The sequence below is a fragment of the Erpetoichthys calabaricus genome, chromosome 2, assembly GCF_900747795.2.
Source record: "Erpetoichthys calabaricus chromosome 2, fErpCal1.3, whole genome shotgun sequence".
Taxonomy (NCBI): Eukaryota; Metazoa; Chordata; class Cladistia; order Polypteriformes; family Polypteridae; genus Erpetoichthys; species Erpetoichthys calabaricus.
Genome location: NC_041395.2, coordinates 172,399,848 through 172,426,676, shown reverse-complemented (window position 1 = coordinate 172,426,676; position 26,829 = coordinate 172,399,848). Strand labels below are relative to the sequence as shown.

Here is a 26,829-nt window from a genome sequence, read left to right as displayed (position 1 = left end):
ATGGAACCTTTCATGGAGCACATCTGCACAAGGCACTTTACAAAACTAGCAAAAATAGCATTAAAAGTAACAACTATAATCTGCAACCTTTATCTTCTAATAATGCCTGCCTTATTTTGTTTCACCTAGCTGACACCTTTTATTGCTGATCCAGAATACCTGCTTGACCAGCACATCCGCATCTGCGTCAAGTCCACAGACTGCGATGAGTCCTATGGTAAGAAATGTATCAAGGGCCTAGGCAGGAGGTGTAAAGATGAAGTTATTTCTCAATACCCACAACCAGAATGATACCTGAAGGTGGCACTGGAGCTTCCCATCATGTCAGGACCTTGGAAAGAATGGAATCTGTGTACAGTATAAATTTGGATCTATGTCAAATGATGCCTAACATTAAACATTAGTATAAATGTTTATGGACAGAATGATGGCATATTTGTTAGACTCAAAATACCTGAGTTCTGGGTCTGAAAATCAACTTTGTCATTGTCTGTGTCAATTTTGCATGTTTTCATCATGTCTCTCTCTGGGGGCTCTCTAAGATGTGTGTTAGTTTATCTGCCAACACTAAATTGGCCCATTGTGAATGAGTATGTCTTTGTGTACTCTGCATCAAACATACACTCTGTCTAGGGTTGGTTCCCACCTTGCACCCAGTGATAATGGGATTGGTCCTGATAGTTCCTAACCCTAACCAGGACAAGCAAGCTAGAAAATTGATGGACAGGTGAATTTTTGGATGTTCTTTCTTGTGAAATATTATAAATCCGAATCACTCTGGTGTTTTGGCATTGATCTTTCTGAAGTAATAGTACAAAACCTATCAAATATTTAATATTATATTATATTATATGATATTAGATTAGATTAGATTATACGAGTTGTTTAAGCCCGTGCTGTAAAAAGCACAAGGTCGTAGAAACTATTGAAATCATTAGAAAAAAAATTGAAATGTAGAGATGTCAGGTAATTGAAAGGAACTACTCTGGGCATCTCTCTCCTAGGAGGATTCATTTTGCAGATGTGATTGCATCGCTTGTGCATTAATGGCACGAGGAAAAGTAAAGGGGATACCGTTTTGTTGATGTTAGCGACTAAGCGACTTTGTCTTTCTTTGGAGGTTTCATTTTGCTGACGTGCTGGCCTCCCTTGTGTTATTAGTGGCTAAGTGAGTTTTCTGTTTCCTCAGAGGTAGAGCCCTTATTCCGACTCCACCTCTCAGTTCCGGGCTGGACAGATACACACACTTCCAGGCATAGATGTTTATATATAAGATTATAATAATTCTTACTTCTTATTTTCCTCTGTTGCCATATTTCTTTGAAACAGTTCCAAAAACTATATCTTTGCACTGATGAGATCAGTCAATCAATGGAGTGTACACAAAGCATTTGGGAACTTGAAGGGCATGCAACAACACCTTAATCCAGACAATCCAATGGTTTTGGCTAAAGTGGATTCAGTTCAGTATAATAAGTCTTCTCATTCAGCAGCATTTAATGTGGCAACATTTGAATAGACTCCAACTATAGTGCAAATGCACGTACTGACACTTGATTTGTAAATGACAAAAAATCTTGTCCTGCTACAGTTTGTCTGCACTAGACAACAGAGGTTTAAGAGAGCTTGATCCACAACACCTACAAGGGTAAATCAAAAGTAAAGGCAATCTGAAAATGATGCAATAACTGCAACAGGTGCAATATGATCCAATACAACACAATCACGAAGGCTTATGGGTAGTTTGAACACATCATAGCGCAGCACAATGATTTTAGTCTAGTTGAAGCCAAGGTGAAATGAACATGGACTCTGCTCTGGGGATTCCACCATTGTTGAGTAATGCACCATACTGAGATTTTGGCAGAGGGAGTAAAACCTGTTGAAATTAAGCAAAAGATGTTGGTTCAGTACAGAAGTGAAAACAATATGACTCAACAAAAAGTTTATGAATGGTAAGAAAGATTTAATGCGGAAAGAATAAGTGTACCCGATGAAGCTTGATCTGGTCAACTATCAACATTGTGTACATGAACACATATTAATATGGTGAATGGCTTCATCAGAGAAGAGCAGCAAAATTATGTTGTCCACTGTTGCTGCACATTTGGATATCAGCTATAGATCTGCCAAAGTGCATGATGACTTGTGATACCGAAGGTTTGCACGAGACAGGTACCAAATAGCTTACTGATCTGAACAAGCCAACACACTTTTTTGAATATCAGCAGACTTCACTCCATCTGCCCATAAAAATCTCACTACGGCACATTATTCCACAATTTATCAATCCATGCTCATTTTACCTTGGCTTCAACTAGACTAACAGCAGAGCACAGCATTGTTCGTGTTCAAACAACCCATAAGCCATTGCGAAAAGTGTTGTATTGTGTCAGCTTCTATCCATTGTGGCTACCACATAATATTCAAATTGCCTTTTTTGATTTACCCTCATATTGTAGCCCTGTGTTGAAGTAGCTGAACACTTAAGCAAAAGTTGTCATTTTTACATAACAATAAAAAATGGTGGATGCCAGCATACCATTATATGTGTGATGTCGCTCAACATGAAATTCAGCAATTAGTATTAAAGTTATCACATGCATAATGCAGGGCTTACTTCTGGTAAGAGCGTTTCTTTTGAAGCTTTTCATTACTCTGAATGCCTGTCTGCTTGGCTAGTAAGTACTACAAACACATCTTCTTTTCTTTATTCAGGGCAAGCTGTTGTGGCTCTCAGAGCTGCAGAAAATTCGACCTATGAGTTTAATATTCCTCTGACTCATCATGGAGAATACACTGGGAACTTCAGTGGAAGCATCCAGCTGCAAACTTCTGAAGGCAAACAGAGAGAGAAACTTTATGGTAAGGGAGACAAATTAATGTGGAGTATGACCATGAATAAACATGAAAATCTTCCTTGCAGTATTGAAAGCCACAAAACTAAGTAATATAGAAGTAGTAGTATATCAGTATGGTACGTGCTGACGTCAACTTTGCAAACGAGACAGGCGGCTGACAGTTGCTGAGAGTTTTTGTGTTTTCTTCGGTGTGAAAGTTAATTTGAAAAAATGCATTTTGCTCTTATAAACTTGGGTTTTGGAACCTTGCGGAGATTTTTAAAACTTTTTTCATTTCAATTAGAATTTTTTTTTTTTTTTGCTTTTTTTTCGCCCGCACTGGAGCAAAAGCAGTTAGGTGTTTGGAAGTGCGCTTGAAAAAGTTCTTGTACGTGTACTTGTAAGAACTTGTTCTTGTTATCTGTATTTGAACAAGCATCAAGGAGGCAGGGTAGAAAGCAGTAGTAACTGATATTGGCATCTGTAAATAAATAACCGCGTCATAGCAATAAATTGTTTATAAGTAACTGAAAAAGGCCGCGGCTGCTGACTTCGAAGCAATAAACGGGAAAGTTCAGCTGTGCGTAACTAAGCGGCCAGCGTTAAGACGCCCGATCAGGCACAAGGGGCTGTAAGAGCTGATATGATAGTAAGAAATTCAACTGGCAGCAGATATTCACTAACCAAGTTTTATTTATTTATTTATTTATCTGTCTGTCTATCTATCTATCTTAGTTTTAAACAGTTCTTAGCGGTCCGGAGGGAGAGCACTTAAGTGGGCGACAAGAATTCATTAACCCTTAACTACTCGCGCTGGTGTATTTTGTACACCAATCTCAAGTTACCTTTGTCCAACGTCCTTTTACTTGAACCAATCAGCAGCATCCTGCATCTATCCTCAGCTTGATTCATTACAAGCACAGTGTCGCAATGTTTTTCTCCAGTGTGCCCCCACCTGTTTTATGAGTGGATGCACAGTCGCAAGTTCCATATGGCGCATTTGGTACACAGTGCGGGTAATTACTGTACATATGTATGACAACGATGAGATGTTCTTCTTGCAATGACTTTGTCTGCAAAGAACATTCAGCAACTGAAGTGAAATGTGACACAGGTTTGGATCAGGTTTATTTTCAGATATTATAGACTGTATCATACTATTCAGTAATGTGGTATTAAATTACATTAACAACATATACAGTATAATTTAAAATTATTGCTGTATTTTATATTACAACCTCACAGTGTGCATAAAAATAGCCATTTTAACACTGCTGCATAAAGTACACCTCATGAATACTTATTAGATGAGAAATGGTGCGAGTGTTTATGGGTTAATATGGGTGAATACAAACAGTGTGAGTGGAGAGCTTTTAAGTAAGGAATTAGAGGAGCGCAAAGTAGGAGAACAGACAGAGAAAAGTAAAATTAACCCCAGGGAAGAACAAACAGCAGGCAGTTGAGCTGGAGAAAAGTACAGGAGCTTAAGGGGCCCGAAGGTGTAAAATAGCTGTAGCACTTAAATAATCTAATTTCTTTGGCTTAATTTGTTTAGTTTTACCATTTTAGTTAAATCATTTAATTTTAATTTAAAAAAAGAAAAAACATTAAGGCAGTTTCTGTAATCCAAAATTTTAATTATGAGCCCAGTGCAGTGCAAATCCTGTTGGTTGTTGGACTTTTTAGATGATGGCTTGGAGGAGCAAGTTGTCTTTGAGGGCTTCATCTGCAGGAGATGCCAACTGATCTAACACTTCAAGCTCAGGTTTGCTGAACTGGAGGAGGAGTTGGCTGGCCTGGGTTGTAGCAGTGAACTGATGGACCTGTCCAGGTGTCCATTAGAGAGAGAGTGTGCACCCCTAAGGTGGCATGGGAGGAGATTCCAGACTAGACAGGTAGAGAAAGGTGGGCCACAGTCACAAGGCGTAAGGTAAAGAGTGTACACTGTCCAGAGGCATCAACGACAGGATTAGAAGTGTCAAAAATTTTCAGGTCCTTGCAGAGTTGGATGGTGTCTCTGATGATTTTGATGTGGTAGGCAGGAATGAGGAGCCCCAACCTCAAAACCAGTTCCCAGAAAGAGAGAGGTAGTGATAGTTGGGGACTCAATCATTAGGGGGATTGAAGCACAAGTTTGCTCCAGAGACAGAGAGTCTGAGAGTTTGTTGCCTTCCGGGTACACAGGCAGGAGACCTCCCTGGAACGGTGGATAGGCACTTGTCCAGAGTAGGGTGGATCCAGTTGTCATTGTCCATGTTGGAACAAATGACATATATAAGGGTAGTCTGTCAATTCTGCATTCCAAATTCAAAGAGTTAGGTGTCAGGCTGAGGAGCAGAACTGCAAGGTGGTCTTCTCTGAAGTTATGCCTGTGATATGCACCAGTCCAAGTAAGACTGAGAAGATTAGAAGGCTTAATGTGTGGCTGAAATCTTGGTGCAAGGTGGAAGGGTATAAGTTTATGGGGTATTGGAACTCCTTCTGGAACAGATGTGACTTGTTCTATCGTGAACGGTTACTTCTGAACTGGAGGGGCACCAGTGTATTGGGGAGACATATGAGTAGGTTAGTCAAGGATTGTTTAAACTAGGGAAAGGGGACACAGGGAGTTTAGGACAGGCCAGGTTTAGAACTATACATGGAAGAGTAGCAATATAAATTCTAACCCAACATTTACATGTAGAAGGAGTAACACATTAAAAATAACTTGCCTTAATGCTAGAAGGATAAAAAATAAGGTGAGTTGGAGCTGTATGTAGCAGAGCATAATTATGATGATACAGCAATAACGGAAACCTGGCTAAATAACAAAGATGGGCATGAGTATAACATAGAGAGATACACATTTTGTAGGAAGGATAGACAGAACAGAAAAGGAGGTGGGGTTGCTGTTTATGTCAAAAAGAACTTAAATGCGAGACCTCTTCAGTTGGATGATGAACCTCATCTTAGTGAGGACATGTGGCTTCACTTGGACAGCATTAGGGAAAGAGACCTTATTTTAGGAGTGTGTTATAGACCACCCAATGCAGACAGTAATTTCAACACACATCTTTTTAGTATTATTAAAAAAGCAAGTTTACAGGGGGATATTACAGTCATGGGGGACTTTAATGATCCGAATATTAACTGGGATAACCTTTCAAATGGCGGAGCACAAGAGCAGGAGTTTTTAGAAGTAATTAGTGACTTTTTTAACACAGTATGTTAAAGCACCAACACAGGGTGAAGCTTGTCTGGATTTAGTATTTTGTAATAATCAAGATGGAATTGAGGGTGTAGAGGTGATTGAACCAATAGGATCAAGTGACCATAATATAATACAATTCTCAGTGTTTTGAGTGTGAATGCAAAGAGCAAAATTGTTAAGTTTATATTCGGTAGGGCAAATTTTGATCAGAAACAGCAAAGTCTAAGGCAGATAAACTGGGATAAGCTTTTAATTGTTGAGACAGTCGAGGAGCAGTGGAGCAGGTTTAAAAATGTTTTACATATAATGCAGGACAGGTACATACCTAAAATTGGAATTAATAGGAAATTTAAAAAAGCTCTGCATTGGGTTCATAAAGAGTTAAAGCTGCAAAGAAAAAAAACAGCTGTATAAGGCATATAAGGCTAATAACTCCAAAGTGAATCATAGAGCGTATGAGAACATGAGGGCAACCATTAAGAAGGATATTAGGGAGGCTAAAAGACAGTTTGAGAAACATATAGAAGATAAGGCGAAAAACAACCTTAAGAGATTCTTTCAGTATTTTAGTATTAAAAGACCATTCAAGGAGGAGGTGAAGTGCATCAGGAATAGTAAAGTTGAATTAAAAGATACAAACAGTGAAATAGCGGACACTCTAAACTTGCATTTTTCTGAGGTCTTTACAAGTGAGCAAGTGGATAACCTCCCAGTGGTAAATGGGACTACTAAGGAGGTACTGAAGGATTTGGAAATTGTAGAAGGAGAAGTGCTGCTCAGATTAAATAAGCGAAAATCAAACAAATCATCAGGACCATTTAATATTTACCCTAGAGTTCTTAAGGAGGCTAGTGAGTACATATAAACCCTTGACAAATATTTTTATGGGGAGATTCTGAAGGAGTGGAAAATGGCAAATATTATCCTGTTATATAAAATTAACTCTAGTAAGCTTAACATGCAAGTCAAAAGAACTGTTGCTTAAGCCTAAAATGCTAACCAAAAATCAAAGTCAAAAGGAATTCTAAAACTTGCTTTGTGTAAAATAATTATAATTGTTCTCTGATGTTCAAAACATCCACACAAGAAAGCTTAGAGAAAATGTATTAAATGTTTAATAAAGTTTTAAAAATGACTGCATCATAACAGAGGAATGTCTCCCACCTTGTGGGAGAGAGGTGACTACCTGCACAAAGAGCCCTGTGTTTACTTTATAACGTTAATCCCACAAGATGTGCAGACAAAGTATAGACATCCATTCCATCCATCCATTTTCCAACCCGCTGAATCCGAACACAGGGTCACGGGGGTCTGCTGGAGCCAATCCCAGCCAACACAGGGCACAAGGCAGGAAACAATCCTGGGCAGGGTGCCAACCCACCGCAGGACACACACAAACACACCCACACACCAAGCACACACTAGGGCCAATTTAGAATCGCCAATCCACCTAACCTGCATGTCTTTGGACTGTGGGAGGAAACCGGAGCGCCCGGAGGAAACCCACGCAGACACGGGGAGAACATGCAAACTCCACACAGGGAGGACCCGGGAAGCGAACCCAGGTCCCCAGATCTCCCAACTGCGAGGCAGCAGCGCTACCCACTGCGCCACCATGACATCTAAAGGAAATCAGTATTAAATATAAGCAATAGCAAACATTAGTTGAATAATAGTGAATAATCATGAAGTCTGGATATAAAGCCCAAATAAAAATCATCCTTGTCTCAAAAACAAAGGTTCACAACACTCAAATCCAAATATTACTTTCAGCACAGATATGAAAGCTGATGAGCCCATAAAGGATGCATCTGGATGAAGGATAGAGACAAGGTTTGTTTTGATTCAGAAGACAGGCTGGTGCATGAATGTTGTGGCTGACATGCAGATGGATGAGCCTTTTTACTTCTAGTCAGCCTCAGAAGATCCATCTTTTATGCTGTTTTCCCCATGTGGGGTTCTGAACTCTGTGATTTTATCCAAAGTTAATTTTCTAATAACTCTCTTGATAGTCAATTCAGCCTAAAGATTTTAATCACAAAAATATTTGAAAAACACTGCTTACTCTTGAACGTACATTGCATCAGTTCCTGTTTTCCAAGTGAATAAAAGTGTCTGTACTGTATCCAGTTCCCTATAGACCAGTGGTTCTCAAACTGTGGGGCGGGCCCCCCTAGGGGGTCACGAAGTAATAAAAAGGGGGGCGCGAAGATGTGAAAAAAAGAAAACAAGAATCGAAAATATGAAAAATACTTCTATTGAAACCAAAACAAATGAACTTAAACTACATTCTGATACTAGAAAAATAAATATAGAGTTAGATAAATGTCGATAAAAGTTAAGTAGGTATAATAAAATATGCATCTATGATATATCATTAATTAAAAAAGAACAACTTGATATTAGTGGGTTCCTTTCAAAAAAATGTTAGGGGGGGCGCGATTAAAACTGTTATGAAAACTCGGGTCGCAAATACTTAAAGATTGAGAAACGCTGCTATAGACTGACACATTCCACCTGGACTTCTTTTTATGATGCAGACAATTTTCAATTTTTCTACTTCATATAAATTTTTCTTTCTGTTATTTTTCTTACTTTCTCATTTTTTACACATCAGGGATTCCCTGCAAGTGTTTCAAATTGCATTGTCTCTAAGGATTATTGCAAGGCCAGAAGATGAGAAACGAGAGTACCGAAATTAAGTCAAATGCAGTCGAGTGTTAGAGCCAGGAAATCAGAGAGAATGAGCAACCAAAACAAAAGGGGGTCATGAGAATCTAAAATCAGTAGCAAAAGGAATTCAGAACCTAACATAAGGGCCTACTTGGTAAGAAAACCTACCTTAAACTAAGAGATTTGAAGGGATAGTAATTGCAGTGTAGTGACTTTTGTAATTTTTAAAGTAAAACATTCTGTGAAATCAGAAATACAATTGGAACAGTTATGTGACAATATTCAGAGTGTCACATAAATAAATTCTAAATTATATAATGCAATCTATATATTATATAAAATATAACAGCCTGTAGAAAAATACATTTCACAGCAACCTTACAACTTAAACAACTACATACAGCCGGAGAGTGTTGACATGTTGCAAATAGATTAGCACATGCATGGAAGAATCTCTGTTCTTTTCATATGTGACAGTAATAACCCTATCAATATAAATCTATAAACCTACAGAAATGAATGTAAGACATTCAGTTGTCCTTCAGTGTTGACTTGGACATTACCATCGTGTAGCAACATAGAATGGAGCAGAGGCTCACAAGTAGTGGCTCAGTTTATCCCTAGCTTGTTCAACCAGAGCCCGAACAATCCAGCTGTCTTTGCACTTGTTTAAAAATCCTGGAAAATCTATGCACCAAACACAAAATTACTGAAATATTCATTGAAATGAATGAACTAAATAGGGCACAATACTATCAGTTAACATCTCAGGTGGTTTTTGTCACCAGCTAGTACATTCCTAACTCTTCATCATGATTCAAACAAACTGTACTTGTTACTTCCTATTAAAACAAATAAGCATTTCTGATAATTCAGTTGCTAAAGTGCTTTGTTTCTTTTTCTTTATTTATTAAGTTTAAAAAGGAAATGAAAGGAAGATGCATTAGAAACAGTGGGGGTGGGGGCAATTAAAATGTGGAACCAGTAAGCTCTGGTAAACTGACAGCATTAGAAGGAAAAAGAATTAAAAGGGAAGCTGTCAAGAAATGTGAAAAGAAAGCAGGCTGATAAATAATAACAATGATAAGGAAGAGGATAAAGAAATGAGAATAAATCTAAACATAAACAAAAATCACATAAACGAGAATGACAACAGAACAGAGCAACCATCCATCCATCCATTTTCCAACCCGCTGAATCCGAACACAGGGTCATGGGGGTCTGCTGGAGCCAATCCCAGCCAACACAGGGCGCAAGGCAGGGAACCAATCCCGGGCAGGGCGCCAACCTACCGCAGACAGAACAGAGCAGGCAATCTAAAAAGAGAGGGGGTACAAAACAACTAATCTATAATGAAGAATCTGAAAGCTATCAATCACTGTTGAATGGTAAATATTTGACTAAATTTGACAATGTGACTCTTTATATGTTGCCAAGGTGAGGGGGCCTAAGGGTGAACATAAATATTTGTTGTGTTGGAACCATGTCGCAGACGTTCAAGAGAGTAGGCCTCATCTTTGGGGGGCATCAAATAATTTGATAGGTTTAGGGGGTCTCTGCTTTTATATGGGCTTGCACACATTATGGTTTTGGGAACACTAATTCAAGAGTCCTTGCTTGGTGAAGGAGGTGATTTCCATTTTGCAGTTTCCAGGAAAACTTGATTTAAAAGAGTTTCAGAAAGCATTTGGGTCATAAATAGGACAAAGTTGTATCTCATCATACATTCTCTTTTTTTGCTCAGATTTTGTGAAAGTTGAAGCAGATGATGCAACCTCTAAGCTAAAGTCCAACAAATATGATCCAATCCAAAGTTTACAGCAAGCGATCAGGTGAGACTCAATTACTGCTTTGTGGTTATTGTATTTCCTAAGCTTTGTAGATATGGGTTTACAAGTTAAATAAAAAAATAGGCCAATTTCCTCTACATTGCAAGAAATTATATTTTGCGGATTGTTCTTTTTACCAATACCACCTTGTTACTGTTAGACACTAGCACTCCAACCTGAGTAATAACTCACTTTGTCAGCCTATGTCAAAAATGCCCACTGATTCCTGTATTGAAAGATGTTTGTAGTTAAAATAAAAGCACTATACAGACCAGAAATCATAAAAAGGTTTGGGGTAGCCACCCATATAATATGCCTGGCTGCAAAAGGTTTTGAGTTTGACAGAGATGTTCACAATACTGATTCCAAAACAGAACTGATTCCTTGGTGGTAAGATGGCAGCTTTAAAGGCTCATATAGGAAGTGACGTCATTGAAGGGGACGGACCTGGAAGTGACTTCGTCTGGACCGGAAGTGACATCATTGAAGGGCCATGGCCTGGAAGTGACGTTGTCGAAGGGCCGGGGCCCGGAAGTGACGTCGTCAGAGGGCTGGGGCCAGGAAGTGACATGGTCTGGACTGGAAGTGATGTCATCGAAGGGCCCGGACCCAGAAGTGACGTCTTCTGAGGTACCTGAACCTGGCAGGATTTCTCGGGAAAGGTCTGCAGGGAACTGAGAAAGACAGTTAGTGCACCCCGCTGCCCCCTGATCAGATGTGGTATTACCATTACTTAAGCCCTTCAGCTGCCTCCTACTCACACGTGTGTGACAAGCCCCCCCCCCCCCCTTGGTGCGACCTGCACCAAGAGGTCATGAGCATGAGAGAGGGCATCAGTGTTGGTATGAAGAGAGCCCTTACGATGAATGAGCGAAAATTTGTAAGGTTGTAGGTCAAGAAACCACCTAGTGACCCGTGGATTCATCTCTTTGTGAATGGCCATCCACTATAAAGAAGCATGATCCAACACTAGAGTGAACTGTCGGCCCAAGAGGTAGTACCTCAACTGCGTAATCGCCAATTTAATCGCCAGGGCTTCCCTTTCCACCGCCGCGTACCTGGTCTCTCAACCCAGAAGTTTCCGGCTCAGGTACATGACACTTTGACTCAAAATTGTACCGAGGCCTGTGTCTGAAGCATCCGTCTGGAGAATGAATGGGAGAGAAAAATTAGGAGCGATTAACACTGGTGCTGAAGTAAGAGCCTGTTTTAAGTCACAGAACACAGCTTCCGTCTTGCTAGTCCACACCACGTTGTTAGGAGCACTTTTCTTCGGAAAATCAGTCAAGGGTGCCGCTCTCTCAGAAAACCGGCGGTAGTACCCAGCTAATCTGAGAAATGCTTGGACTTGCTGCTTGGTTCGCGGACAGGACCATTTTAAAAATGGCATCTATTTTTGAACACTGTGGCTTCACGGTGCCCCGACCCACCAGGTAGCCCAAATATTTAGCTTCTTTCAGTCCAAAGAAACATTTCTTTGGACTGATTCGGAGCCCAGCTAATCCTAGTGTCCGCAACACCACTCTGACCTGCTGTATGTGTTGCTTCCATGTGCTGGAATAGATGACAATGTCATCCAGATAGGCAGCACTATACGCATTATGGGGACGAAGGACTTTGTCCACCAGACGCTGGAAAGTTGCAGGAGCCCCATGTAACCTGAATGGAAGGACACAATACTGCCAGTGTCTGCTAGGGGTGCTAAACGCTGTCTTCACCTTTGCGGAATCCATTAAATAGATCTGCCAGTACCCCTTAGTCATGTCAAGTGTGGTCAAGAACCTTGCTTGGCCCAGCCTTTCGAGGAGGTTGTCCATGCGAGGCATAGGATAAGCATGAAATTGGGAGACTTGGTTAAGCCAAAACCTCCAACTGCTATCAGGCTTATTAGCCAAGATGACTGGACTGGACCAGGGACTAAAACTTTCCTCTATCACTCCTAGTTCCAGCATTCACTTGATTTCAAGCTCCACTTCGACTTTCTTTGCCTCTGGGATGATAACTCCAGGCTCAGTCACTATGTCATGCGCAATCAGAGAGGTCCTTCCGGGTTTCTCACTCACCACCACTGGAACAGACAGGATAGCTGACTCCAGCTCCAATCTCTGTCTGAAAGTTAATTCCTCACCGAAATTAAGGGTGTCTATTAGAGCAAAGAATGAGCATGGCTGAGCGGAGGAGGGATTGGGATCCCTCTCCTTCCATGGCTTCAGCAAGTTCACATGGTAAATCCGCTCGCTTGGTCGACGATTGGGTTGTTTCACCAAATAGTCGACAAGTCCTTTCCTCTCCTTAATTTCATAAGGGCCTTGCCAATGGGCGAGTAATTTAGAATGGGTGGTGGGAACCAACACCATGACACGATCCCCCGGGTGGAATTTTCAGAGCATTGTGCCACAATCATAATAATGGGCCTGTGCTGCTTGCGCCTCTTCCATATGACTTTTAGAATAGGCCGAATTTTTACAAATCTATCACGTAATTGCACAATATATTCCAATATATTTGTAGAGGGAAGAGCCTCTCCTTCCCAACCTTCTTTCAAAATATCTAATATACCCCAGGGTTGTCGACTGTATAATAATTCAAAAGGTAAGAACCATGCAGAGGCTTGTGGGACTTCCCGGTATGCAAATAGAACGAGCGGCAGGAGTTGATTCCAATTCCTCCCATCCCCGCTGACCACTTTGCGAAGCATCTGCTTGAGAGACTGGTTAAACCTCTCTACTAGACCGTTGGTTTGAGGATGAAACACCACGGTCTTTAAGTGCTTTATTTTCAGTAATTTGGCCGTTTCCCTAAACGTTTACGAGGTAAAAGGCGTCCCTTGGTCTGTTAGGACTTCTTTAGGGATGCCGCCTCGCGCAAAGACCCCTACTAGTTCCCGTGTGATTGCTTTAGATGTAGCTGAGCACAAAGGAACAGCTTCCGGGTATCAGGTTGCATAATCCATGAGGACTAATATATGTTTGTGTCCTCGGGCTGAGGGCTCTAAGGGTCCCACTATATCAACCCCTATTCTTTCAAAGGGAACGTCAGTTAGGGGAAGGGGAACGAGAGGAGCACGGTCCCTCCAAGGAATTTGACATAATTGACACTCCGGACAAGAAGTACAAAAATGGCGAACATCCTTATTAATTCCCAGCCAATAAAATCTGAGCTTAATCCGCTCTAAGGTTTTTTTGGTGCCTAAATGGCCTCCAAGGAGGTGAGAATGTGCCAATTCACAAACCTTCCGCTAGAAGGTTCGTGGGATTAACAACAATTTCCAGACCTCCCCCTCCTGCTCGGTGACCCGATATAATAAGTCATTCTCTATTACGAAGTGAGGTCCTTGTGGCATGGACTGATGCGTGCGTTGGCCATTAACGAGAACAACTGCATTTTTTTTCAAATTTAAGGGAGTCATCATTCCATTCCTTCCTTTAAAAAATTGAAAATTAATTTGGGAGGGAGGATCAAGAGGCGGAGATTTGTCCTGAACCATTGAGGCATGTGTGGATGACGTTTCCACCTGTGACGGTCTAAAAAGTACAAAATCAGACCTAGACAAGAGTGAAGGGAGTATGAGAGACAGTAGTTGAGTTTGGGAGGGATTTGTGGCCAACAAACTGCTCTACATGGTAGACAGATGTTCAAAACCTGTGTAAAGTGTCTTAAAAAGGTCACACATTTTATTATTTTACTGCGTATTTACCACAGTTTTCCCCTGTATTCTTCCCTTGTGTTGGGCAATTTGATTAAAAGAATTGGAGCTGTTTCTGTAAATGTAATGTATGTAAATGATGTAAAAATGCAGAATTTAAGCTAATAATATTTGTAAATCATGTTAATATTAGCTGGATAAGAACATGCCTAATTCTGGCATTGAGGCAACCAATTAGGACAAGTTAATAAGTGTTCAGCAGATGAAATGCCTGTTGTGATTTTTTTTGCACTCTAGTTGTTATTTTTTATAACCACTGAATTAATTTTGATTATTTACATGATGTTAGTATTTTTTACTGTTATGCTTATTTTACATTTCACCTCCATTTTGTTATTTGTGGGCATAGCCACTTTGTACTTGATTTTTGAGTGTGGCGGCCATTTTGTTTATAGTGATCTGGTTTTGTTACTGTTGTAATGACTGTGTATATAGGAGCAGTAAAAAAACGGCCTTTAATTAAAGATCAGGATATGGGGAGTAAGAAAAGCAAACTAAAGTAAACACCAGTAAGTTAGAAAATGAGAATTAAACAGGTCCCAAAAGATGACACAAAAATCAGATTAAATAAAGATACAGTGAGGAATATTAAGAGTCCGAAAGGAGATTAATTCAAAGCGAGAGACGAGAATCAAAGTCAGGTAACAAAGTAGATTCAAATCCGGAAGATCAACCTAATATCTGTAATAAGTAGTACAAAGTTCTTTCTTAGGATTTGCAAACTCACACAATTCAGAAAGTGTGACACCAACTTTTATCCCATCATGGAAAAGACACAACAGACACCTCTGGTTGATAAGCCTAGCAACTGCACAACAATAATGGCAGTGTGAGAGATAGGATTCAAAATGAATCATATTCAAAAATTCACCAAAACAAAAATAAATGCAACCACAGAACTCCTTGAGACAGCATTTTTTTAGTTTTAGGTTTTATTTCATTTTTCATTCAATTTTTAGTGTTTAATAAGTTTTAGTTTTTCATTGTTTTATAGTTTTAGTTGTTATTTACTTTATCATTCTTTTCTTAGTTTTAGTTTTTTAACAAATTTTGGTTTGATTTTATTAGTTTTTATACTATTTTAATACTAAAATATGTTAACATGGACACACTATTCTGCAAGTCTAAAAATACAATTTTCTTTATAGTTGTCATATTTTATGTCATTTTCTTGCGTACTGGTTAACTTAGTACATGAATACATAAACCATGCAATTTTAATACCAGTGACAGAGCTCAGTTGTCTAATTATAAGATGACAGTTCAAGGATTTCCAGTGCAATTAAAAGATGCAAGAATCAAATAACTAGTGTGCTCTGTTGTTACTTGTTACTTTCACAACCTTCAATACGTTTAAGCAAAATTATTATTTAATTTCAAAATCCATTTCATTTCCAGTTTGCAATCACCTTTGCAATCAGTAAGAAAGCTGTGAATATTCTTTTATGCTATATTTATTTTTGATATTTGTTGATGCTGACTATGTCATCTAGACATTTCTGAACTTTGAAAGTGTATTTTTCTCTGGGAATTCTTACTCTGATTATTTTTAACTACCTGAACTATATTAACAATAGTAATTGCAGAAAGGTGGTGCCATGTTTATAGTGCATTTCGAAAAGTATATCTTCATCACATATTGTACTTCTGTGATAACAGCATCTCAAATTATTCACTACATAAGCAATATGCAATAAACATTTTAACAATGTTCTGTCACTATATTGCTAGCTCCTCACTGTTACATGTGTGTTATAAGCATTACTGTGGTGACCACAAGCAGGTGCCACTAAGTACCAAACCTCAGACACAATAATACTCAACACAGTCCTGGGTTCAAATAAGGATTTTATTACACAATAGAAATCAACAAGTTTGCAAAAACAACCAAACCACAACTATAGGCAAGTGAATTGTCTTTGTTTCTTTCTTGTTCTGCTCCTCCTGTTGAGTGTTGCCTGCTTTCTCATGACTCTGACTCATCCAGGTGAGGTGGCGGACTTCTTATAAGTTGCACCAAGGAATGTTTCTGGTGCCATAGGGTGTTCTCTTGAATGTACTTCTGGGGCATGTGGAAGTCTTCCCTACTAACAGCACCCATGAACCCTGACAGGGCTCTGGATTCCAACTACCATGTACCCCTGTGGGTGTCCAAACTGGGATGCCTCAAGAGGACTACTGCCACCTGTCGTATGGGAGATGGAACTGCTCCTGTCCTCCGACTTCCTCTAGTCCATCCTTTATATCCCTCCATCCGGGCAAAAAGATGTTTACTCGTCCAGCTGGTATGCACATGTGTCCTCCATGGTACTTGCTCAATATATTTTCTCATGTCCTAGTCTGCTGGTTGGCAGCATGCAAGCAACTTTGCTCACAAATATCTTTTAGAAATATATTATGTCAATGTCTATAAAACATAAGAAGGACATAATAAATTTGACAAATGAGAGGAGACAATTCAGTCCTTCAAGCTCGTTTGTTTACCTAATAGCTAATCCATCCAAATATCTCATTCAGATACTTTTCAAAGGTTCTCAGGGTTTCGGCTTCAACTACATATCTCAGTACTTTGTACCAGATTTCCAAAGCTTTCTGCATAAAGAAGTGCTTTCTGGCTTCAGTGTCAAATGCACTTCTCCTTAAATTCCACTGGTGCCCTTGAATATGTGATGTACCCTCTATCATGGGCCTAGGGTGGTAATCAGTCCTGCAAAGAGCCCTTGTATTTCAGTGAACACAGTCACAGAGAGCAATCAACCCACACGAACAAGGCAACTGTAACAAGGCTAAGAAATAAACCTGAGCCCCTGAAGCTGTGAGGTAAGAAAGCTAGGCACTGCACCTTGTTTCTGAATATTATATAGAATAAGTAATTAGAATACAACTAAATGGATACCTCGTTCATAGGTTTCTGCTACAGCGTCCATCCTTTTTTTAATGTGCCTGATTGAGCCCCACATGTGTTATATTTCATCCAAGTCTACTCACTGTCTGGTGTTTAAATTCCATTTTTTGGTTTTGTCCATTTGTGATACTTTTTATGTTAATGGTGTTCCTTTTGTTAATTATTTACATTATTCTTTGCTTCTTATTAGTTTTCTATTTTATTTAATTTCTATGTGTCTATGCTTGTTTTGTTATGTTCTTTGTATTTTGTGGGTGGTTTCCCAAGGGGCGGGGCCACCTGTCTATCTTCATCAACAGTTTGCCATCAACCCTATATAGGCTGAGGAAACAAGCAGACACTTTCAGTTCATTGAATGTGCTTGAGGTGTTGGTGAGTCTGTGAGATTTCGATGATTGATTGCTTATTGTGTGTGTTATTTCTGCCAGCATGGCTGGGATTTAAATGCTGTTTTTATGTTTATTGTGTTTATATTCTATGCTAACACTTCTGATTATTTAGTTTCTTTATGTCAATGTGTATTCTGTCGTGTTTCATGTGTTTTGTGGGTGGTTGCTCAAGAGGCTGGACCACCTGTCTGTCATCATCAAGGGACTGCCCTCAGCACTTTAAAGGCTGAAGACAACCCATAGTGCCTTGCAGTTCATTGTGAATGCACCCATGGTGTGGTGAGTTCAATTGGATTTGTGATCATTCTTGTGTTTTTGTTTTAGTCTGAATTTTTTGTGACTTCTGATCTTTTTTGACTTTGCTTTTGGATTTCATCCTGGGAATGCTTTGCTTTTGGGATTGTCTACTTTGAAGTCACTGCCTTATGTACCTGTTCAGGTTGTAAAGTAATCAGATACAGCTTGAAGCATCGGCATCTCTTCCTTTCCCAGGCTTTAAACCAATTTTAGTCCTAGATGCCCATCTCTTCATAGGTGATGAAATAATCAGTGCAGCTTGAGGCATCTCTGTGGATTTTCTGCACAGTTTAAACAGATGCCACTGTGATTGATACTGGTACAAGTCAAGAAAACAGGATACTTTAATGTCCTTAGCCACCATTTTGTTTTATTTGCATCCGGTGCTAAATTGTGCTCTCATTGTTAGGGTAGCATTGTTGTTCCCCGTTGTCAGAGATGCAATGAGTTTAAAGCTAACCCTAGGGATTTTTTCTTACCTGAGCTAATGGATACAAAACACCCTTCTTGCTTTTCAAAACTATTAATTTCTTTGAAACTCCAATTTTTTGTTTCATGTCTGATATTTTGACTATGATTTTGTGTCAAGCTTTGGCTTTAGTGACTTTGTGGCTGTCCTTCCAGTATTTACCTTTTTTTGGCTTCCAGATTTTGTCTCTTTTTCTGTTCACATCTCAAAATATTTTTGCTAGTATTGCTAGAATAACACTTTGTACTTTGACTACAAGTAAGAGTTTTGCCTTTGGTTTGGTATTTTGGTTGATTCTGATTTTTCTTGATTTTGACCTTTGCTTGTTCACAAGAGTGCCTTGTGGTCCTGTTTTTAATGATTACTGCCTCCTTGTCATGGCAGTACAAAACTAGAATATCATAAAATCAAAACATCCCAGACAAATCACAAAAACCAAATAGAAGGCAAAAAGCCAGTAATGAAGACGAAAAACTATATTGAAAAATGCAGTCAAGAAAGGTTTACTAGCATCCACTATGTTGAACAACCAGGAGGTGCACAATGCTAACTTTTAAACCGTTGTGATGATGATGTCATATGCTGCTCACTTCTGGCTGTAACCAGTATGGCAACAAGACAGCATTCATCAACAAATTGCCATGTCTCAGCCAGGGCTCCTCCACTGTCATGGGTTCAAATCCATGTTTTATGCCTTTTGTCTTTGATTTGTGTTGATTATGTGCATCATTCTTTATTTTTGGTTTTGTTTATGTATATAAGCTTCCTTTCTTATGTTTCATGTGTTTTGGGGTGGTCCACCTGCCAATAACCACCAGGAACTGCCATCTGTTCTATAAATCTTGAGAGTCTTCCACGGGCAGTTCATTGTGAATGTGCTTCAGAGTGGTGAATTCTTGTGTTTTGTTTGTGCTTAATGATCCACTGGATTTTTTTGACGTATTGCTTTTTTTCGACTATGCTGGGGAATTTGTATTGGGACGCTGTTTAAATTTGGAGTTGCCTTTAACAAGCATTTTATGCCTTTTGTGCTCTTCAGAGCTTCAGAGCATTTTTCTTGTGAAGAATAAATATTTTTATATGTAAAGATTCTTGTTTGCCCTTGTTGTTAACCAGATTTGATGGGTTTCCTTCTAAGGTGCTTTGGAACTCTTTAGTACTTGGGACTCCTAGTCCATGACACAAATAAACCACAAAACAATGGCATTTACAGAAAATGGCTTCATGTAATAACAAAAATAAGATGAGAGAAACAATTAACTGTCTTAAAATAAAACCTCCTGAAGAGAAGGAAAACATCATAACAAGCTAGAAAAGATTTAAAATCAATTAATCGATCAAATATAATCATAACAATGCCCATGAATATGTTAACTAATTACTGACATAATTCATAGATAAGACATTATATGACAAGTCACATTTAATGGAAACAAATGTAAAGTTTTAACATATAGTAGGAAGTAAAATATCATGAGGGAGTCTGACCTGGGGCTGTGCAGTTTAATATTACTTAAAAAAATTAATATATCTTAATCTGGTAAAATAAACAAATATAATTTTAAACATATGCAGAAACTTGATTGTGTTTGTGAACAAAGGGAAGCAAAGAAACATGGGTGTTTAGAAATAGATGATTTTATTGCTTATAAATAATATTGTACTTGTTCTTGTGAGGGTTGCATGGTGGTACAGTCTTTACTAGCGTTCTTTCACAGCTCCAAAAGAATGGGTTTAAACATCATGCTCAGATGTTGTCTGTGTGGCATTTGCACATTTTCTCTGTGTGGCATTCATTGATGATGCTCCAATATTCTTTCAAGCATTCTAAACTCATGCATGTTAAGTTGACTGCCAGTTCTAAATTACCCTAGTATTGACCCTACTTTTAGGTTAAGGGGGTATGAAAATGGATGAATTAATTGAATTTCATCCATAATCCATAACTCACAAAATTTGTGTTTTTAAGGACACAGCCACATTAGCCTTTATCAAAACTTTGTTAAGTTCACCAAAGTATCACAGTTTAATAGCAATGGGAGTCTAGGTGTGAACTACCTGTTGTATGTAATGTCCATAATTTGTAGCCTTCTCTTACCTTCACCCTCCTTTCTAATTCTTTGCAACCAGTTTGAAAATTCCAAAATTAAAAAAGATAACAAGGTACATTTTTAACACTTAATCTCAGTGATGTATTAAAAGGCATTCCACAGAGTTAATTGAAATCTTGCATATTATATGTAATCTATTCTGCTACATTCTGTTACAAGTCTACATATATTTTCTTGTTTACTGCATGAAGAGAAATAAAAAAATACGAATTGCACAAGTTTATTAATTAATAATTATTAATTAACCAGTAACTGCGCATTGCAGAATACACTTGACTTGAGCATTCATAGTTTTCATACTCTTTCTCTGTACACACTACTATTTACACTTATCGTGAGCACAAACCCAGTGCCGAAGCACCAATCACCCCTTTAAGTCCTGGCCACAACACAATGCCTTATTAGTCTCTGGTCCACCTCCACTCCTCTCCACCAAGCTTCGTCCTCTTCCACCCGACTCTTGCCCCTGATTGGAGGGAGGCGGCCCCTTTTATACACCCCGGATGGGCTCCAGGTGCATCCTAAGGGCTTCTGTAGCCACACCCCTGTGTGGCGGCAGCTCTGTCGGTGTATCCGGAAGTCCACTGGGTGTCCCCAATCCTCTTCCCCTCAGCACTTCTGGGTGTGGCGGAAGTACTGAGGTCCAGGGCTCCCAAGGCATCCACGGGCCCCTACAGGGTTGAGCTTCCAAGCTCTGTACCCGTGGTCCCCAAGGCAACCAGGGAGGACGCCCCCTCGTGTCCTGGAGGAGGCACAAGCCCTCCTCCACTCCTCCTGGGCATCCCGGCCGGGCGAAAAACCCCACCGGGTGCCACACTATCTATCTATCTATCTATCTATCTATCTATCTATCTATCTATCTATCTATCTATCTATCTATCTATCTATCTATCTATCTATCTATCTATCTATCTATCTATCTATCTATCGGATTTGAGGAATGAAGAAAAGAGATGAAGCTATTAAGCAAAGCAAATGGAAATTAAGAATTGACATATTTGAAATTTTTTACATTTTGAAGGGAAATGTAGAATGGACTTCATTTATTTCTTTCAGTGAGAACATAGGGAAGTTTTGAAGTTTGTTAATAGTAAAGATTATCCATCCATCCATCCACTTTCCAACCCGCTGAATCCGAATACAGGGTCACGGGGGTCTGCTGGAGCCAATCCCAGCCAACACAGGGCACAAGGCAGGAACCAATCCCGGGCAGGGTGCCAACCCACCACAGGACACACACAAACACACCCACACACCAAGCACACACTAGGGCCAATTTAGAATCGCCAATCCACCTAACCTGCATGTCTTTGGACTGTGGGAGGAAACCGGAGCGCCCGGAGGAAACCCACGCAGACACGGGGAGAACATGCAAACTCCACGCAGGGAGGACCTGGGAAGCGAACCCAGGTCCCCAGGTCTCCCAACTGCGAGGCAGCAGCGCTACCCACTGCACCACCGTGCCGCCCCAGTAAAGATTATACAAATGTTAAAACAATATAATCACAGAAAACTTTAGAAACACATAAAAAGTTGCCTATTAGTGTTGTTATAGCACCCTAAAGAGATTCAGAACTCAGCTTGATTTTGTTTTGGACATGTTAAGTGAATCGAAATTTATGAGGTGTTTGGCTAATTGTTTTCTCTATCACAGTTTTTTTATGATATTCTTTTCTTACAGATTACCTCAAAACCCTATGGATATTAGCAATCCCAGCTACATGGGAGTGGGCTTGAAATCAGGGGGATCGCCAGATGCTGCTTTGTCAGGGGGATCATGGACTTATGATATGGCACCAAAGCAAAGTCCACCAGGGGTTTTGGGCCATGCAGGCTCACCCCCTCCCAACCGATCACCACTTTCCCCAAAAAAGAGCAATCAAGGGGCAGTGAGTCGCCCACCTGGAAAACCTACAGAGTTCAGGTACACATGGGCTACATAAAGACACATCCATTCACTGTGATATTTAAAATAATCATCTCTCTTTTTCTTTTTCCTTCCCACTGCAGTACTCAGAAATCTCTCACTACTTCAGAAGATGGCAAGGCTCCAGAGATGTTTGATAATCCCTTATATGGAGCCATGTCACACAAGCAAAAGCATTCAGCCCGCAAAGAGCAGGATACTTCATTTGCTGCCCGTAAAGAGATACCAGCACCCCAAGATTGCCAGAGGTCCCAAGGTTCTGAAGCAGATAAGGCTCCCCCTATACCTGGCCCCAGGATGCGCTCCTTAACTGTCTCAGAGAACAAGGGGCCCAGCCCTTCCTACCTACAGCCCCCTAATTTTCCTTCCAAGAAACCAATTGCTGCACAGCGCTCTGATGCAGGACCTCAATCCCGGCCACCACTCCCAGCCAAAAATGTACCTACTGTAAAGGACTACCGGGAAAGTTCTGAGTTTCCAAATAAAGGAAAGGCCTGGGGTGCAGACAGCAGCCAAACTAGATCCGGCCCAGCAACCAGTAAAGAAGGTAATAGAGTGAGAGCTGCTGGTATTTCAGCTATATGTACATTTAAGACTATACTATAGTATATATAGTAGGGGCAAGGTTTTTTTACCTCTGTGGTAAACCCTGTATAACTGGATGAAAGCAAAAGGAAAAAAAAACACAAGAAAGTCTTTTTAGATGGGAGTGAACAAGTAGCCTCGAAATGGTGGTGTATCTGGTCTTATATAGCCCAGGTAGGAAGGGATGGTTCCAGGAGGATGAACAACGGAAATAACGGCAGAGATGGTGAGATCATCAATCTTCCATCCTGCAGAGGGAGGAAGAGAATAGGCATTACAGAACAGCGCCAACCTCTGGTTTGGTGGGTAATTACCATTATTAGAGTCCTTAAGCTGTCTCCCATGTGAATGTGCATGACAGTATATATATATGTGTATTGTCCACAAAAATTGTATATAAGTATATACACAGCAGTACCATTAATGTTAATATAATTTTGACTCGCTCTTTATATACACATACACACTCACACACAGTCACATGGGACAGTTATAGGTGCCCCAGTTCAATGCCTGTAAAACTTATAAAACTTTCCAATCAGACAGAAATAAAAAGCTTTTTAAACAAAAATATAACTCTTGGTTGGTTAACATGAGTCAGACATGATCAGAGCAGATCTCTCGCAGGTCACTATAATGAGACTGTACAAGTTGAAAAGAGATAGACATAAAAGACCCTGTTGTGATAAAAACTATACCAGACATTTAAAAAAAGTATATTTTGTATAAGCTACAAATACTGCAGTTGAGATTAAGAAGAATGACCTTACAGTTTGTCAAGAGAAGTCTGTTGTCACCACTTCTAGCAGGTTTAGCATCAATCCAATTCTGTGCAGTCACTGACATAGACATGGCCAGGCTAACAACATGGCAGACAGCGAGGCAGCTGTCTGAGATAAGATGCACAAACAAATCCAATGTTTGATAACTGTGATATCAGAATAAAAGTTGAATTTTCAGCTAACTTTGTAAATTCCAGGGTACATATACTGCACGTTCCACCCTTGTTCTTGTTTTTTCTTCTAAGACAGCATTAACAATAAGTTGCACTTCTTTGCTCCTGTAAATGATTAATGATCAGTTCCTATTTTAAGTCAATGAAAGAAGTAATCAATTAATAAATATTTTATATAGTGCTTTTCACAGTGATCACCACTAAATAGATAATTCATGTAATGTGACTTCACAATTTATTTAGATAAGTAAATCTCTGAAGTTGAAGGGACTTGGTTTTTGCAAAGAAAGATGTCTATTTTCTTGTAATAGTGAATGTGAATATTGTGGATAATGATTTATGTGATTCTTTTTTTTAGTGAATCAGGAGGCTGTCCAAGGGACTAAAAAGGGATGGCAGGTCAGATGAGCTTCTGCTTGGATTCATATCACAACCTTATCCCCACCTTGCACATTCCAAGTGTCACAGACCTGCTTCATGCTGTATTGTCGGAAGGAGATCATCAGAGGACAATACTTTTTTAATGCCATTCCTACAACAGCTACAGAGGCTGTTGCTTGAGGAACAATCATTTAACCTTGTTTCTGAAGCTCAAGTGGCTAAACACATTGTGGTGACTTGCAGGAAACACAGAGATGTGATAGTTGTCATCATGGTGTCCTCTTTCCCAAATGTCTTGATGCCTGCATTACCTAACTTATCTTTTATGGCCCAAGCCATAAATTTGTGTCTTATCTAACCTTCAGTGTTTGACTGTTCTCACTATATTTAAGGAGTTGGAGGGTTTGATATTGGATGAATGGATGGGTGTCAAATGAAAATAAATCTTCATTGTCTCTTATAATTTTACCAGCAAACCCCCGATTCTCGAAAGAATTGCAAATCCAAGAATGGCAATCAGTTTCTGTTTGTTTTTCTATGGCTGTATCATTAGCTAGAAGTCGTTTGCTGATGGCGGCGGATTCGCGTGCTGAAGTGACCATGGCGGCAGATCCGGGCTTGGAGGTCTAAATTACTAAACTAAAGTTGTATATGTGGCAGTTGTACTGTGCACGGCTTGCTTCTGGCCTCTGGCACCCGTACATATATACAACCTGGCGTGCACGCTTTACCTCAAGTTTAGTTTACAGGTTGTGTTGTGTTGTTTGGGTGCCACCTACTGACTCTGGGAAGCCACTGAGTGTGACTCTGGGGCGCTGAGGCGCTGTGCGCTTTTGGCACTGCTGGCTTCTGGCATCTGGCATCCGTGCATATATACAACCTTCGTTTAGTAATATAGATAATACTATAGCCTATATCATTTCAATTTAGTCAGGAAATCCAAAGGCAACTTAACCCCAAAACTTCCATATTATAGAAGTGGTTTAATTCTTTTATCCCTTCTAATATCTGTAAATACTGCTTTCCCTCTGTTCTACCAGAGTGGAACAAAAGCACACAGCTAATCCTAAACAGTAATAGTATCCATCTGAAAAATGAAATCTTTGAGCGATTTCAGCCATGGAAAGGATGCTGAGTTCATGACAAGCAGCTATTACTGAACAAATACATCAAATGCTAACTTAACTGCATTACTGATTTTGTTTTCTGTTAGTTATGCCTAACGAGATGCAACCAAGTAGACAGTGAATATGTAGCACAGACCTGGTACAAAAAGAGTTATGAGGCTACCTTAAACCTATGATCTACCATACTAATATAACATGATGGAAAATGGACAACAGGTATGTCCTCCCTCCCAATAAAAACCTTAACATTTTCTGTTCCGAAGGATGAGTCAAGGCTGAGAATTCTCACTGGTGGGATGTCAGCACACTGCAGTTCTATTGCCTGTAAATATTCTTATAAGTATATCACACATGATTTCTGGGAGTAAGTTATGCATGAGTTAGGTGGAATTCTTTAAAAAAAAAAAAAAGTATATTGACTGGCATTTTAGAAAAACATTGTAATACTGACCTAGAATGTGTGTGGTATTATGATAGAACTACACAAATGATATCTTCTGAAGCTAATGAACTATAGGGCCATAGATGGTGAGCTCTCAGAAAACCACAGGGTTTAACCATGAAGCTTTTGTTTTTCTGCCATGAATACATTGTCGGCTTCTATTTCATCATAATTTTTGTCCAAATCTAGAAGAAAACACCATTTACCTTTGGGCTTGCCTTGCAGTTTTAGTATGCTGGGATGTGATCACAAATTCTATTGCATGTCTAATCTCACCCCTCTAATTTCATGTCCACTGGAAATATCTGATCACGCTAGCACCAAGAACATCCAATAGTATGGCTGCCTTTTGTTTATTTACCCAGATTACCACCTCAACCACTTTTATGTCCTGAACATGTTACCTTTTGACAATCTTTATAGAAACAATCTTCAGTGGTATTTGCACAATGCTGCATGAGCCACATGAATGGTTCAGCATGAAAATACTGTATGTTCAAGGTTTTGACTTTTGCATGCTATGAAGGTTGATATTTGTCTAATTAGGAAGTCAGAAACACAATGCTTGATGGTTTAGTTGAAGCAAATACATACTGGGTCACTTTCTAAGTCTAAACCCTAAACTGTTAGCAGCATTCATAAATCATGAATCAGACTTTTAGGTTTGGGGGAAAGTGACAACATGGCTTTGGATTATGAAATGAAGGGCTACATTAGCACAAGGGGTAAATTCTATCTTGAAAAATTAAAGACTATGAAAAGGCAAATTTACCCAGTGCATTACTGTGACATTCTCAGTTCAGATGAATCAGATGGATTTGATTGCATCTTCTTTGTCTGTCTTTATTCTATACTGCCTGAAACAGTCAACTTCAGATGTATGTCTAACAAATGCAAATACATCAGACCAAACAGGGCAGCCATCCAGCCAGCTTCAGCCATACGGTACCATACAGCTGCAAACTTCAAGCACACAGCTTCAGCTTTTAAAAAATGTACTGTG

The 26,829-nt window shown here is 39.6% G+C and overlaps 1 protein-coding gene across 1 annotated transcript in view; it reads left to right on the top strand.

Moving 5' to 3' along the window:
* inpp5d (inositol polyphosphate-5-phosphatase D) overlaps positions 1–26,611 on the top strand; it is a 127,917-nt gene extending 101,306 nt beyond the window's left edge. Inside the window, exons 22-27 of the mRNA XM_028794802.2 lie at positions 130–217; positions 2,719–2,865; positions 10,448–10,535; positions 22,091–22,333; positions 22,420–22,883; positions 24,235–26,611. Of these exons, the coding sequence (XP_028650635.2) occupies positions 130–217; positions 2,719–2,865; positions 10,448–10,535; positions 22,091–22,333; positions 22,420–22,883; positions 24,235–24,284 (1,080 nt within the window). The 3' untranslated portion in view covers positions 24,285–26,611. The remainder of the gene's footprint in view (positions 1–129; positions 218–2,718; positions 2,866–10,447; positions 10,536–22,090; positions 22,334–22,419; positions 22,884–24,234) is intronic.
* Positions 26,612–26,829: the final 218 nt, after the last annotated feature.